The sequence below is a fragment of the Chelonia mydas genome, chromosome 4 (genome assembly GCF_015237465.2).
Source record: "Chelonia mydas isolate rCheMyd1 chromosome 4, rCheMyd1.pri.v2, whole genome shotgun sequence".
NCBI lineage: Eukaryota > Metazoa > Chordata > Testudines > Cheloniidae > Chelonia > Chelonia mydas.
In genome coordinates this window covers 56,974,630-56,992,010 of record NC_057852.1, presented here as the reverse complement: position 1 = coordinate 56,992,010, position 17,381 = coordinate 56,974,630, and the positions used below count along the sequence as shown (strand labels likewise).

General features: G+C 40.8%; 1 protein-coding gene across 5 annotated transcripts in view; it reads right to left on the bottom strand.

Moving 5' to 3' along the window:
* Nucleotides 1-17,381, bottom strand: part of ARHGAP10 (Rho GTPase activating protein 10) — a 247,263-nt gene that overhangs the window by 66,401 nt on the left and 163,481 nt on the right. For 3 of the 5 annotated variants that reach the window (XM_007055702.4, XM_043545789.1, XM_027818097.3), the window contains 2 exons: nt 16,066-16,171; nt 15,269-15,428 (listed from right to left, as the gene is read on the bottom strand). In XM_007055702.4, the coding sequence (XP_007055764.1) occupies nt 15,269-15,428; nt 16,066-16,171 (266 nt within the window). Of the gene's footprint in view, nt 1-68; nt 145-685; nt 880-15,268; nt 15,429-16,065; nt 16,172-17,381 lie in introns of those variants that run through there. The other 2 variants (XR_003563785.3, XR_006290642.1) reach the window with 2 other exon arrangements.

Sequence of the window (17,381 nt, the reverse complement as noted above, 5' to 3'; positions counted from 1 at the left end):
TGTAGACAGAGAAGCAAAAGCACGTTAGGACGTGCAAGGTGAAATATATGGAGTATAATGCTATGTACCTCTGATAAATTATTCCATGGAAAGGAGAACTCAAGCTTCAAAGTAATCTTCTAGACACAATCATGGTTCATAATTCTAACAATGAGAAAAAATTGAGTATCATATCAAATTCTAAACATTATTTATTAGCTAAAAACATTGCTATGGAAATTATAGTACTATATAACTAATATAAAAGATTAACATTTAGCAGGACAGGCCAAAAATGTTATTTTAAAATCACATCTCTTCACCAAAATTATTGCTCTAGTAGATTGCTAAAACTAAACATTTACAATAATTTTTTCATAATACATACTTTTTATTTTTTGCATTTCATTCAATCCGGAGGACAACAGTTCAGTTTCACTTTTGTCTTTACCCCAGCATCGAGATTGTTTCACTTTCTGGTTCTTATTTCCAGAATTTGATGTGTGTTATGAACACTACAGGGAAATATTTGTATCCAAACCAAAACTTTTTTGATTTTAATATGGTTAATTTGATTAAAAGGGTTCTATTAATATTAAATCTGTACAACTTTAAAAAAAAAAAGAGGTTTTTTACCAAAACCTGAATTATGTGACTGTCCAATAAAATTTAGCAATAATTTAATTGCAATTGTAAAGTTGCTTACCTCCCCAGGGTCACCCCTCTGCTGGTCCAGATACAGGTAAGCCAGCTTCGCTAACATACAGTCCAGCAGCAATAGGTCATGTGACTTTCCGTACACTGGCTTCCATGGGATTGCGCAGGATGCAAAGGTGCACCTCTGGACTTCAAATATTGCAACCATTGTATGTGATTATACAGTATCCATAATTCTTAAGTCTGAAAAAGATTTCTGATCAATGCAACCAAGTGGACTGCCTGAAGAGTCAATAGGTAAAAAGTCATAACTAGAGTGAAACCGGAACCATCATTGGCCGATGTAGCCTATAGGTATAAGTATTTACTAGGTAATGCATAGGTATAAGTAAAGGCAGTAATGCAGTGAGCCTCAAGGCTTGTAAGACTATAGCCTAGCTCAGAGGTGGGCAAACTATGGCCCGCGGGCCACATCCAGCCCACGGGACCCTCCTACCTGGACCCTGAGCTCCTGGCCTGGGAGGCTAGCCCCATCCCCTCCCCCGCTGTTCCCCACCCCGACAGCCTCAACTCACTGCGCTGCCAGCACAATGCTCTGAGCAGCGGGGCTGCAAGCTCCTGCTGGGCAGTGCAGCTGCAGAGCCGCAGCCTGACCCGGTGCTCTGTGCTGCGCGGTGGTGTGGCTGGGTCCAGGCAGGCAGCGGGGCTGCCTGTCCTGGTGCTCTGGGTGGCGCGGCTGTAGCAGGATTGGCTAGAGGGCAAGGGATTTTGGGGTGGTGGTCAGTGCGTGGGTGGAGTGGATGGGGTCAGAGCAATCAGAGGGCAGGGAACAGGGGGGTTGAATGGGGGCAGAGGTCCCGGGGGAGGGGGCAACCAGGAAGGAGAGAGGGGGTTGGATGGGGCAGCAGGGGGCAGTTAGGGGACGGGGGAGTGGATGGGGCAGGAGTCCCAGGGGGGCTGTCACGGGGCGAGAAGCAGGAGGGGTCACACTGGCGGCAGGGTCTGGGCCACGCCTGGCTGTTTGGGGAGGCACAGCCTCCCCTAACCGGCCCTCCATACAATATCGGAAACCTGATGTGGCCCTTAGGCCAAAAAGTTTGCCCGCCCCTGGCCTAGCTAAATTAATCAAGGCATAAGGCCCAAAAAAGTCCTAGCATAAGTAGCTAACCAAGAGTAACCCTAGATCATAAGATATAATATAGAATGCTGAATGACAAAACTGCTGACAGGTAACTACAAGATGCTAGTTTATACCAATTTGGAATATTCCAAGTTAGTGACATCAGCTGATGTCTGATCACCAGTGTGCTGTGGTAACTAACAAATGTATATACTAATAAGATTGAGGTACAAGGATTAATAACCTACGGGAGAAGGGCACCCCAACATGAGTTAGGGAGAGGAACTATAAATAAAGAAAAGGGAGTGAAACTCCTACTGAATATGCATTAGGTTTAGTGGTGTTAAAATAACACATTATAAAACCTATATCCTGGCCTTTGTGCCTTTGGAGATGCCAGGAGGACAACCACTGGTGGTGCTGATGAGGAAGGACATGAGGAGGAGGAAGATCATGACTTAACATTTTAGGCTGTTCTGCAAGGGATGGTGAGAGTATGTGGATGTTCAGGTGTATTGTATTATCTTTTTTTACCTTGCTGGGTTAGAGTGTTTGTAACTTTGCTAACTGTATTCATAAAACTATTATAAATAGTTGTAAGTGTTGCAATAATGCACATCCCAACTGAACAGTAATTTTAATAATATTGGGCCAGATCTTGGGACAAGAACCTATCAAGCCTCAGAATGCTAACTGAGAATTCTTAAGCAAGCAATATAATAATCAATATATAATCAATAAATCAGACAACACTGAGAGCACTGTATTTCAGGGACTGCCCATGGAGCTCTAAAAGGAAGTCCCACACATCTTTATCTTCACTACAAAGATGCAGTTTACAGAGAATCTGTCCCAGCAGCCTGGCCACTCATATTCAGATGAAGTGCTGCTTGCTGGGACCTGTGGAGTCCATGGGTCTCAACACCATACTAAAAATGGAACATCTGCTGTCAGCTCCTCTTAATACAATGTCCTTGAGCTCCTGACAAGTTGCCAAAAGCGCTATCAGTTGGGCAAAATTTCAGTGCCACATGATGGTGTCTGTATACTCTTACACCATTCAATTGGCCTGCCTTTCTCCTTAAACTATGTGGCTCATATTTGTACTATAATGCAGAAACTATACATAGACTCTAAAACAAGAGATTGCTGTCTAACAGGCCAGCTGTGAAAAGGGGGAGGGGAGAAACAAGGTTAAAGCTTATGTCCTTTGATCACTTGCAAGTTATGAGTTTGCTGACTCAGCCTTTTCTAAAAGTAGCATTCGTAGTGCAAAAACTGCAGCTTCTTCTGTATCCTGATCTTGTTCCACATTTTAACAATTCACGACATGAATGCTCCTGATAGCAATGAACAGACTGCACTAAGCCACTAAATTTTGTTGCTATTCTTTGAAGGGTGGAGGAGAGAGAGTTAGCAACTGATATGCCAGGATTGAAATAGCCACACATCTGTCCATAGTGTGAGCAAAAATCCACCTTCTCATTACTGTACTTTACTACTAGAATGAGAATTAAATAGAATCAATGCATCAATGAGAATTAAAAAAAAAAAGGAAGGGGTCTCTCTTTAAATCACAGCCACGTAGAGCAGGCTCTACATGTCTTGTTTAGTTATGAGAGATTTAAAGGAACAATTAATGCCTTTAAACAAGAGGGTGATTTACTCAACATAATCCTATTTCACAGCTTTCCCAAATACAACATACATATAGTTACTAAAAGAGCAAATAAACAATTCCGGAAGAGAATGTGAATGTCTCTTTCTTGGCAAAGGGAATAAGAGGCAGCTGCAAAGATAAAAGGGAATGTTGTAAAACTCAGCTAGGGTGTAGCCAAAGAATAGCTTCACCAAACCTAACAAGGCAATTCCCCCATTTTATCTTTAGCGATGAGAGAGAATATGCTTAGATCTCCAAAATGAAACACGGGCATCTGTGAAAAATTATACATGGAGAATACAGGCAACATTCAATCTATCCATCAAAGCTTTAGTTGTATGAAACACGGGAATGAAATGGTTTGAAGTATGATCTTTGAGAGTGGAATTATATGTAACAGGTCTTGACTAGCATAGTAAGAATCCTGCTACTATTTTTCCTTCCATGCAACAATAAGGATTTGTATCTTTAATTCAGTTTGTAGTGTGCAACTGCAGAACTCCTTAACAAACATACATATCTTGTGCTCCCCAGTCTATTTGTTATACCCATCTCTTGTCATGTGTTTTACACTTAGCTCAAAAGTACGTTGGGCCAGGGACTATGTTTTAATTATGTTCTGTATAGCACCTACCGCAATAATGCCTTGATCTTGACTGATGACAGATGGGATGACCACAATACAAATACAGGTTTCAGAGTAACAGCCGTGTTAGTCTGTATTCGCAAAAAGAAAAGGAGTACTTGTGGCACCTTAGAGACTAACCAATTTATTTGAGCATAAGCTTTCGTGAGCTACATCCGATGAAGTGAGCTGTAGCTCATGAAAGCTTATGCTCAAATAAATTGGTTAGTCTCTAAGGTGCCACAAGTACTCCTTTTGCTTTTCACAATGCAAATAAACAACTGTTATGACCAAAGCAATACATATTGACTGTGCTAGGTGGGAAATGCTGCTAAAATGGATTATACACGATTCTAAAGACAACTTCAATAAAGTAAAGGTGGGTTAAAATTCATGAAGAACGTAAGCAGAAACACTGGGCCAAATTAGGTACTCACACCCACTTGGCTGAGGGCTGGTCTTCACTGTGGGGAAAATCAACGCTGCTCCAATCGATACAACAGGGATCGATTTAGTTGGTCTAGTGAAGACCCGCTAAAATGGACCGCAAAGTGCTCTCCGATCAACCCCGGTGATCCAACTCCCTGAGAAGAGTAAGCTAAGCCAACTGGAGAGCGTCTCCCGTTGACGCAGCACAGGGAACACACTGGGTAAATCGACCTAAGCTACGCCGACTCCAGCTGTGTTATTCATGTAGCTGGAGTAGCATAATTTAGGTTGACTTAGCCCAGTAGTGAAGACAAGTCCTGAGACTGGACAGCTTGTAATTTAGATCAGTTTAGACAACAAACAACAAGATGGAATCTTGTAAATTCTGCACTTTGTTTATGAAGGGAAGCTGCAGCAGAGGATAATTCCAGGGAATGCTCAGTCTATGGAAGGGTTTAACTTTTGTCACATCTTCAAGAATGCTGTGATTACATTTTTTTATAGAGCATTTTCTGACAAATTTCCTGACTTGGTATTTCCTTTTATTACCAAATACATTTGGCAGCATTCCTTCTGGAGCCCTCCAAAGTGATCTCCTTAGGCTAAACACATGCAAGTCAGTACCTTAACAAGCCTTGCCATCTAGCCCCACAGAGAGTATTAGTCATTTGAATTCCACTTACTATTCTCATTTCTGTTTGCCTGCCTAGGAATTTTGTCAATGCTGCATTTTGTTCAAAAAGAACAGAAATCTACTCCATTTGGAAATTTTATATGGAGTTGAAAGAAGTATTCCACAGTAATCTAATGTATGTGAAAACACAGAAAGAAGAATTGTCCACTTACATCCATGCTGCATGGACCATGCACACATGCATTGCATGCATTTGTAGTCAATGTTTTGACAAGCTCCTTTCAAACCTTGAGACTTTTTTTTTTTTTACACTGATCTGATGATTTACACAATTTTTATTTTCTTGGAGCCAAGTACTACAATACCCAGAACCGTGCTTGGTTCCTTTTGATCTCAGCAGCTGTTGCACAATTGCATCAAGATCAGATACACAGCCTCCACTATATTATAAGCTACCCTTTAAGACTTACAAAATAGAAGATTTTTTAAAAAATGAATGCAATGATTTGTTTTCAATGTTTTGCTACAACATGAGGCTGCCTTCCGAGGTTGCTTTCCACCATGGTCCCCCTGTAAAACAATCATCTAGTGGGATGGAGAAAGGACTTAAAACACCCAGCCACGCCCTGCCCAGTGTAGAGGACTCCTTGCTAAATTGCCCTCCACCAGGATACAGCATGGATTATTTTTTTTGTTGCTTTTCGGAGTCCCGATCCAGCAAAGCATTTAAGCACACGTATAGTCCCACTGATGGTACTGACTACTCATGTGCTTAACACTAAGAATAAGCTTAAGTGCTTGGATGGATTAAAATCCAAGTGTTGCTGTAAAATCTTCCCTAAACAGAAGCAGGGTGCATGACCATATGCCAGAGCAAGAGGCATTCAGAATGGGCTGTTTCAAGAAGCTCTGCCACGTTTTATGCTATATCTTGGTCCACCATTCCAATCTTCATGGCAAAGGGGACTTGGGTGGAACATCAAGTTTTCCAACATTGAGACAGGTCTGTTAAGTCTAAGGTTCCCTCCCTCCCCTTCTTTGAGGATCCGCCTCCTCACTCCTCCTTGAAGTCTGCTGAGGGAGGAAAGAGCCTTCAGAGATGGCTTTATCACCCTGTCCCAGAGATTCTTGAGCATTCTGCAGCAACAATGACTTGTCAACAGAAATTAGAAGTGCTGCTAAACATGCTGCTTTGTGGCCACACCTTACTAACTCTGCAGTCTTGAGCAGACCTTTACCTCTCTGCTTTGGTTTTCCCATCTGTAAGAAGGGGCTATTTCCTTGACCCCTATCATGACTATTGTGAAGATTAGTGTCTGCAGAGTGCTTTTAAGACAAAAGAGTAGTAAGTTTTATTATATGAAATAATTACTAGCTTGACAGATAAAAATATTAAAATACTTCTCTATATTAAACTACCTTTTAATTTTAAAATACATGTCTACTTTAAACCTAAATGATGAAAATACATTCAAATACTGGTACTTCACTTTAATGAGTTCCCCATATGAACAGACTACAAAACGACATATAAAGATACATTTTAAGCTACATCCAGTTAACTTAACATTTATAAAGCCGAAGAAGGAAAAAGAATTAATACATTCTTCACTCTTCCAACAGCAATCTTTTATCTTTTAAAAATGAACATTTCTGGATAGTTTTTGCCTCTGGACTTAAATTTTCTAAATTCTTTGGAGGAGTCTCATTCTTTCCTTACTCCTCCTCGCCTCTTTGCGCTCTTTCCTTAGTAGACTCTGGTTTCCTTCTTTCCTTATGGGACTCTTGTCTGGCCCGTCTTTCAAATTTTTTTCCTTTGTAATCTTCATTTCCTCCTGTTTTTGCCATTTCTTCTTGCTATTCTGTCCTCCTCTCATCCTTCCCCTATACTTAAACTTATCTATTCTCTTCCCACTGAGATTTTTCCTCTTTTCCAGCATTCTTCCCGTTGTATTTTCTTTTTCACTTTTTTTTTTTTTTTTAAATTTCAAGTTTTTTTCTTTTAACGGAAGCTTATTTTGGAGTTGAGGAACCAAAATACTCCACATTAAGGTATGCCTCAATGGCACACAAGTAACACTTTTGGATGGTGATGGTTACATTCATTTCACTGGACAGTCTTTCCAATGACAGGCCAAAACATTATGCTGCTTGGTGACAAGGATGTCAACTCTCTTCATGTTGCTAGGCAATGCAAGAACAGTCTTCCTGAGTGCAGGTTCCTATACCTCCAATGGCACTCAGGAGCAGAGACCATTAGGGAAACTATTGCCAGGAACTCCTGGCCAGTGAAACTCCTGGGAAAAGGTCAAATAATAGTCTTTAACCCTCCAAGAGAAATAAAAGGAGACACACATCATGGCCTCTTTCATGAAAGGTTAATATTATTATTGGTCATGTTTATTACAGTAGTACCTAAGGATCAAGCAAGAACAGAGCACTATTGTGCAAGGCACTGTGCAAACCCAAACTAGTAGATGGTTCTTGCCCTGAAGAGCTTACAGACAAAACAGGCACAGCATGGGGTACAGGGTATGTGTTACACACAAGCAGAGTGAACAATGTGATGGCAGCAAACATCATATTAGTTCCATGATTTTTGGGTGGTGGGTTTCGTTATGAGGCAATATAAATAGAAATAAGCGTGAAGGAAGAGGGGGATACTGAAGAGGATGAGGGGGGACAGGACAAGGGCGAAGAGGGTTAGAAGTGCAGGTGCAGAGTGAAAACGAGGTGAAATTATTGTGAGGGAGGGGGAGAGAAAGGGTTGAAGCAAATAGTGAATCAGCACAGAACAGAGGAAGTCCAGAAAAAGTTCTCCAAGTGTTTGAAGGTCCCTGCCTTCTGCAGCTGGTCCTACCAGCTGGTGTCTGGGGTAGATGCCAGTGTGTAAAAAGCAGAGTGTTCCCTAATACACACATTCACATTTGACAAATATGAATACTTAACTCATCTTTCCTTAATCCCCATTCACCCCTTGTATCCTTAATCTCACTTTGATTCTAATGCCGGCTACTGATCCCTCAGGTTCCTGTAGCTGCAGCAGTCATTCCTTCCACAGTCTCAGTACTGGTCTACTTAAATTTGCTACACCCACAGCTACAAAGCTACTATAATTGGCTTGCCACCACTACTTGGAAATACATATAAGGTCTGTAAACAAGGTGAAAGCTGCAGTGATTGTTTTCCAGCTAGCAGAAAATAATGTACTTAACAAACCTTCAAAAATAGCTTCTGGATTAAGCAATATATTCTTCTTCCAGAGCAAATCCAGAGCCAGTTTTCTTCACACATAAATTGTATAAAGTTCTTTAATTAGGATTCAGTTGAGTGACGATGGCTGTTACTGCACCACTATTTCAAAGCTAGTAACCTAACTCATTATTTCTCTTACTAAGAATCGGTTGTTGCGATCTGTCAACAAAGCTGCCCATACGGCACTGCTTAGAGAACGTTAATGATGTTTAATGACAGCTTGACAGCATCATAAAAGGTGGTGCAGTTTTATCTTTGTTCATTGACTAAAACCTACTGAACCAATTGAATTTGGACTAGAAAAATAGGTTTACTATTCACTTCTGAAGTTATGTTCTGTTTTTAAATACTGAATCGAATTTGATGCCAAAGAAAGGATGGTTTCTCTATAAAAGGCTAGAAGCATGCATTGTGGCAGGCAGCAGCTGGGTAAGTGTTACTTCAAACTTCTCACTGCACCTCAGTCTTGACCCTACAGAACTACTACTATCACAATTTTAGAGTCTCTAAAGCAGAAGCTGCTAATCATTAGCAAGGAGAGAGATTTACAGCTGAATGAAATGTCACATCTCTACATGTTTAACATGCCAGGATTGTACCCACAGCTGGCAGACTGTCTCCTGGGATTTTACCAAGGTTATAAATAAAATAAAAATAATGTAAGTCTCTATGGAAAGTCTGACACATGTAGAAGTATTGTTATTAAGAAGACTATCTATGCAAAAATGAGCACCTTGCTGCTAATACACCTGTTTGCCTATACTGCCAACTACTTGTTGAGAGCCAAGGAAAGAAGATTCATTTTTAAAAGAAAATGTGTTTAGTCTGACTATGTAATGGCTGTGACACCCCTACAGGGGTCTGCCTGCCCATTTAGCTGTCATACACTGAGTCCACTCTCCACCAGACTTGGAGATTCCTGTCAGTCTGGCCAACACCAACACTGTGCACAACAGAGAAGGGTCAGTGGGAAAGGTAGATCCTTGCTGGCAAGAGTAATGGTAGAAACTAAAAGCCCCTTTAGAAAAATATATAAATGATAACCCTTTCAAGATCCTAAGGAGGCATAAAAGATTGAGTTGTGTAAGCTAATGCAGTATCACTTTGATGTATTTTCTATTCCCCCAGGACCGGCCCACAACATTTTGGTACCTGAGGCGGGGAGCTCAAATGATGCCCCATCCCCCTCGCTTGGGCCAAAACTTTGAAAAGTCTCAATTCTGCCTTCTTCCTGTTCTACTCCTCTCATGGTACTGCTCTGCTACCTACCCCAATAAAAGGAGTACTTGTGGCACCTTAGAGACTAACCAATTTATTTGAGCATAAGCTTTCGTGAGCTACAGCTCACTTCATCGGATGCATACTGTGGAAAGTACAGAAGATCTTTTTATACACACAACGCATGAAAAAATGGGTGTTTACCACTACAAAAGGTCTTCTCTCCCCCCACCCCACTCTCCTGCTGGTAATAGCTTATCTAAAGTGATCACTCTCCTTACAATGTGTATGATAATCAAGTTGGGCCATTTCCAGCACAAATCCAGGTTTTCTCACCCCCCCCCCCCCACAAACCCACTCTCCTGCTGGTAATAGCTTATCTAAAGTGATCACTCTCCTTACAATGTGTATGATAATCAAGGTGGACCATTTCCAGCACAAATCCAGGATTTAACAAGAACATCTGAGGGGGGGGGGGGGGAGGAAAAAATAAGGGGAAATAGGTTACCTTGCATAATGACTTAGCCACCCCCAGTCTCTATTCAAGCCTAAGTTAATTGTATCCAATTTGCAAATGAATTCCAATTCAACAGTTTCTCGCTGGAGTCTGGATTTGAAGTTTTTTTGTTGTAATATCGCAACTTTCATGTCTGTAATCGTGTGACCAGAGAGATTGAAGTGTTCTCCGACTGGTTTATGAATGTTATAATTCTTGACATCTGATTTGTGTCCATTTATTCTTTTACGTAGAGACTGTCCAGTTTGACCAATGTATATGCCAGAGGGGCATTGCTGGCACATGATGGCATATATCACATTGGTGGATTTTTGGAGTGGTAAACACCCATTTTTTCATGCTTTGTGTGTATAAAAAGATCTTCTATACTTTCCACAATATGCATCCGATGAAGTGAGCTGTAGCTCACGAAAGCTTATGCTCAAATGAATTGGTTAGTCTCTAAGGTGCCACAAGTACTCCTTTTCTTTTTGCGAATACAGACTAACACGGCTGTTACTCTGAAACCTACCCCAATAAAGGAGAATTAACAACTTAAAATGCCTTGTTCAAACATCTTAAGTAACACTTAACTTCAAACGCCTGAACAACAAATGTAACTTTTCTTGTCTGCATAGTAAACACTGGCATTTTTATCTGTTTGAATAATCAAAGTGGTGCTTTCCATGCCTTCTTGGTTGCAAAGATTTGAACTGCTTCCTGCTGAAGATCCACAGTCTGGGCCAGCTCATGCTCTATTGACATGGTTGCAAGGCCAACCAGCCTCTCCTGTGTCATTATGGAGTGTAGATGTGTTTTTATTAACTTCAGCTTGGAGAAGCTGCATTCTCCACTGGCAACTGTTACAGGAAGTGTTAGAAGTATGCGCAGAGCAACAAAAGCATTTGGAAAGAGGGTGGTCATCTTATTTGTGCACATATATTCCAGAACAGCCTTTGGAGTTGATCCTGCTGAAATGTATCTTGAAAGGGCTTTCAGTTCATCACCTAAATTACTCGCATCAATATCACACATGTCATCATTTGTCAACACTCTCTAGTGCCCTGCATTGCTGGTGTAGGTCTTCTTCAGGTATAGTGAGGAGTTTTGGAATATTATACAACATCACAACTATGCTGCTGTGTTCCTTGAGCTGCATGAAACGTTCTTCAACTGACTGTACTGCACAATCTAACACCTGGTTAAAGAATTAAATTGAATTGTTGTTTGGGGGACTCTTATGGGATTATCCCATGCCTCATAATCAAAATGTCATTGTCTTCTGTGACTCTTGTATTCTTGAATGGGTGGGAAAATAGCTTCAGTGTGAAGTTCCTATGCCAACTACTGTGCACTCTTCAGAATGTTTTGAAATCCCTCTTCTGACCGGTAAGACTGTAGGTATGACTTTGTTTTGTCCAGTTGTTCCATTGCTCCAGATATATCAAGGTCAACACCTTGGAGTTTCTTGCTTACAATATTTATTTCAAACAGTATGTCATGCCACAACACTAAGCCACACAGAAATTTGAAGTTATGTATGTTTCTGGTGATTCCATTTCCCTCTGCCACTGTTCTCCCATGAACAGTTCCTGTCATAGCATTATCCTCCATAAAGGCAACTATGGCATCATCTAGCTTCCCAATTTGGTGTCTGATAGGCTTTATCGCCTCCACTCAACTTTCCCATCATGTGGCAAGCAGTGGTTTCAGTGTCAGAAAGGATGTTCCCAGATGTTGCTTCAAAATTTGCAATCGATGAGTTGATGCAGAGAAAAATACATAGATGCTTTGAATTACATTAAAAAATTCAGCAGCCTCACTAGAAGCTGATGCTGCATTACTGACCACCAAGTTCAATGAATGAGAACTGTCTGGGACAAAAAAAGCTCTCAGATCCATGTCTGCACTCCTCTGTTCTTTCCTCTCATGTTGGCACCATCATCGTCGCCCTAACCTCTCATGTCAGCTATCGCAACTCCTGTGTCTTCCTGCTTTTTAAGAAGCACGTTTGTCATACCAGCTCCTGTAGTATCATCAATGTCAATAAATTCTAGAAAATGCTCTCTGACACTCACCATTGCAGGGACATTTTCACTAGGTTCTGTTGTTGTTACAAACGCACCATTAAAGTTATTTGTTCCGTATGGCTGATGTCAGGTGTGCAGTCCAGAATAACAGAGTAATATCTTGCTGACTTCAGATCTGCCACAATCTTCTGTTTGACTTTTCTTGCCAGTAACTGTATGATCTCATTTTGAATTGTTTTTCCAAGCTAGTGGTGTGTGTACATTTCTTGGGTGGTGACTCTTCTTAGATGTTCGTGGACTACAACATCAAACTCAGCCATCAGCTCCACAGTTTTAAGGAAGTTTCCATTGTTGGCACATACAGCTGATCTGAAGTGCCACACCGTGCTAGGTTTTGGGTACCAAGCATTCTCACAATGGCGATGAGCCTTTTTAGACCATTTTGCCAGTAAAGAGACTCTGATGCAATCTTCTCTTGATGCTGATCATCTATGGTGGCCTTTAACCTTAGTCTCATCTCAAGCTCTTTCCACCTATGGAATGCTCTCTGGTGATTTGCTGCTTTCTCATGGCATGCCAGATTTCTAGCCAAATTTTTCCAGTCCTTTGTTCCTATAAAATGCAATGTGGCTGGAACATTAAACTGGAAGAGTTTGCAACAAAAACAGTATGTAGCATTCTGGGTTTTTGAGTACGTAAGCCATGGCCTCTCCACTTTGTCACCATTGGGGATTTCACACCAGTAATGTGTTGGATGGTAACTTCTATTTTCATTGTCTTTGGGGAACATGAAGTTTTTCACTTGCTGTGACCCATGCAGTACAGGGAAGTCCCTCAGGCTACTGCTCAAGTGGGTCCACAGTCCTGGATCATCTAGACTTAAGGAACTAAACTCAGCAGCTGCTGTTTCTTGCGCATCCACCACACTCTTCTCTGATCTACACTTTTCTTCAGGAATGTGCATGGTTATATCCATTTGAGATGGAGATATGGATGCTGCAGTAGCTGCCAGGTCACCTGCACTCTGACTAACTGGAAGATCAGGCATCTCCTCACCACTCACATCCTCACTGGGGCCAGAAGGCTCACCATGAATATTTGTGTCTATGTATCTCAGGAGAGCTCCTTCCTGCTTAGATAGAAAAGCTTCCTTTGCTTGCTTTCTTTTTCTGAATGCTGCCCCAGAGGGGCGTTTTCTTCTTTCACTCATGACTGCTGTTCTGTGTCAGCTGTAGTGGCTCCCAACACTCAGTTGAAGGGGACAAATAAGCAGGCTGGTAGCAGGGCCTGAGGGAAGGAAGATATCAGCATCTTAAGGGCCTAACTGGCTCCTACTACTTCAGTTGACTGCCTGTTCTCCTCAAATGGGTTCAGAGAAGCAGCAGGAAACAGGAAGCTCCCTGAGAAGCTGGTGTTAATCAATCCAGGCTCCTGGGAGTGCTAGATAGGTACATACGAGGCTCCCCCCCGTCTCTTTCCCTGCAGCTCCTGCTGCTTTCTGTTATTCCCTCTCACCTTTTCTCCTGCCTGCCTGTTATGTCTCTTGTGCCCTCCTTCCTCCAGCACAGCACTCCACCATCTCTGTGCATCTAGAGCAGAGAGAATATATATGCACCAGCAGCAGACACAATTTTCTACACTCTGGGTCCTAGTGGTGCCCCACCCCAGTCTGGCACCTGAGGCGGCCGCCTCAGTTCGCCTCATGGCAAGGCCAGCCCTGCATTCCCCACTTCTCTGCTACACTTCTTTTCACAGGGAACAAGAACAACCACAACAATTGCTGGTTCAAACATTCAACCAGTGTCCAGTTTCTAAAAAAAATATAAGCAGCTGAGATGGCAAAGAACCAGCCTGGTGTTATGCTTGCCAATAATGTGTTGTTTAGGGATCTAGATAAACAGGAATTAAATGGACCCTGGCTTGGATTCAGCCTTTATGTGACAGTATGGCAAACCAGCACCTTTTTCAGAAAAACTTTTTATTTTTGGTCTCCAGAATTTAAACTATAAATTAAATATATATATATACATAATTATATACAGTTGTTACAGTTGCTAGATAGCTTCAAAAAATATGAACCAAGTGTTGTATTTGGGTTCCTTTGCAGAACCTGAAACAATTGTTCCAAGGGGTGCAGGCTGTCCCGTTCATCTGAACGGAGTCTAACTCAGATAGCTAATGATGTTGACATTTCAAGTATTAACTATTTCACTGCTCAAAGAGCATAAGAAAAGACAGATGATCATACCAGTTTCTGCACAATCTACTGGGACAGCTCATTTTGACAATGTGAGTGGGAAGGCTTGGGATTTGCCACCTTTTTCTCCCAACCACTCCAATCAAGAAGGAATTATACCCAGGAGGAGCCCAACAGAACCAAGCAGGACATCTGAGGCCTCACAAAAGGGGAATTAAATTCAAGATGCCAAGCTAGGCTGAAAAGACTGACTAAGGGGAAGTCAAGCAGGGGATGCCTAATAGAACCCCTGGGTTTAGACTGCAATGATGGGAAGCCAAGAGAGGATGCAAGATGATATTTTGAATGTCTGCTCTGAAGAACATTGTGTGGGGTACTTTAACTGGCAGCAACAGCTTCCATTGTAACTTTTACAGTAGAAAGTAGACTTGAGAAAATGAAAACATATTTTAAATTAGAATTTTTTTAAATAAGAATATTATCGCTACCTAGCTCTCAAACAGTGCTTTCCTCCTTTAGAACTCAAAGTCTATGAGTCCTGTTTTACAGGTGAGGAAAACAGGCACGGAAAGGTTAATGGTATGACCAAGTTCAGGCACAATTAATGGCAAACCTGAAAAGAGAGCAGAGGTTCTCTCACTTCCAGTCTGCTGTCATATCCAATAGACAGAAGGAGCCCCTTTCTTTGTGCATGTGCAAGTGTTCACGAAAACTCATGTGTATACAAATAGCACAGATGTAAGTGCATTCTGAGTAAATATGCATCTGAACGTGCTTGATGTGTATGTTGATAGGTCAATTTACATACACAAAAGTGATCATTATGGGGGCAATGGGGCACATGTGAAAAATCTGTATGTACAGATGTAAAATCATATGCCCATAAAAGGTAATGTTTAGGTCATGCCATATTCTATGCACAATAATAATGCTATCAAGCAAATTTTTAAACACACACAGAGTCTCACCTTCTCATGGTTTTCTATAAGGATTTCCACCACGATATTCTGAAACTTTAGGTCCATTATAGCTGCCACAGTTTCTTCCTGTGGCCTCATTAAGGTTGGTCCAAATACTACTCCTAAATTTGCTACAGTCATTAGATTTTTCTTGGCATGGTCTGCAACGCTTTTTCAAAAGAATTGGAAGAAAAAAACAGGAAACAAGTTATGAAAATTTGCCAATACTCTTGGAAACTGCAGTATACTTTACAAATGAAAACATTACATTTCCCTAATCCATATTTTAGAAGTTTATTTTGTTCAAAGTTTCTCCAAATAAAACCACGTTGAATTGTGGAAAGTAGGAAACCCATTCTTCCATCTGCATTTTAAGAAGAAACAAAAGTCGTCATTTATTGAACTTAAATGTGTACAATGCACTTAGCCTTGGACTTCGGTAAGTGTGAAACCAACCTAATTTTGCTAACAAACCTCTAGTATTCTCTTTGCCAGAATTTGCAAAAAGAGAAAGTATAAATTCACTTTCTCACTTCAATCAAGCCCTCAATTGCTGGCAGAATTGCTAAGTAAATACTTATATGACTTCATTAACAGATTAGATTTCTGCCCTCTTTTCCAAAAAACACACAGTCAAACTTCTCATCTACTTCCATAGGTTTGGTGCCTGGTACTGTGTCAAATAGCATCATGACCAGCCTTGGATCCAACCACAGTTAATGAGCCCAACTGTAGATAAAATAGTTGTTTTTTTTTTTTTTTTGCGGGGGGGGAAGGGAACTAATAAAAGAAGCCACGGTGCTTACTTTGCTAAATGTTTCACCAAAATGTCCAGCATCTCTTTGTTCTTCTCTGGAAGTTTATGAACCAAGAAGTGGATAGCATTAACTCTGGACTCAGGGCTGCCACTTTCTACATAACAGAAACAAGTAACTGTATCTCAAAGACAGAAATCCTGCCCCATCCATACACACCCACCCCAAAACAAAACATTCCTCGCATACTTTGGTTTTGCACTTAGATATCTCCAAATAGAGCAGAATTGAATACATGCACATTGTGTTTCAAGTCATCCTGTTCTACTACTATCTGCCCATTTCTTATTTTGTGAAGTGATTTTCAATCCACTTGTAAATGGATGTCTCTTTCTGCTCATCTATATTTTAAAAAAAAAAGATGCAGATATTCTACTGCATCATACACATGCTTAGAAAAATACTGCAAAGCAAGGGGTCATGTTACTAGCTACAGCATCTCATTGTGAAAACCAAGTGTGAAAGGATGCTTCTTTATCCTTTTGACATCGCTTATTAATTATCCTTATCATTTACACTGAGTTCTGTTGGTGCTAGACAGCTGTTGACACTAGACAGCTGTTGACACTGCTTCAAAACACCTTCCATTAGAAACTGCACCAGAAAATAACATTCAGAGAGGACTAAAGGGTTCAGAAGAGAAAAACTAACACCTTTTTAAGATGTAGGCCAATAACCCTGATAAGGCTGCAGAGTTAGATTACCAGGATAAAGGATTCTTGATATCAACTCTCTCTCTCACTGTTGTCAATGGTATAACTGGTAGCACAGTTGGGTGTAAAGAAGCAATGGCTTCCTTGTACATAGCAAAGAAACAAACAATTTAGGCCACAACAGGGATTAAATAGCTGAAAAAGATTTGTAAAATGTGAAAAAATAAATCAGTCTTTTTTTATTTTACATTATTCTTTGGCTTAATAAAACTAAGTCTGAAGAATGGATTATAGTAAGGTGTGTATAAGACCATATCTTTTTGTAAGTTAGTACTGAAGACACGGTACATAACAGAAAACCATTATGGGCATTAGGACACAGTGAACCTGAGAAGTTCTGAAATCAATACTACTGCTCTGACAGCACTATCCTAAATTTATTCCAGATGTTAAGTATTTACTGTAAAAAAAAATGCCATTTTTCTTAGGTATTTCTTTTAGTAGATTTGGAAATATTTTTGGTAGAGAACATACTTGGTGGAACTTCACTGAGGAAAATGCCACCAGCAAGCCAACAGTTTTACTTCTGATCAGCCAAATTCAGAGAGCCCCCCAAAAAACAATCAAACTCTCTTCAAAGTAAAAGTCCTTCAG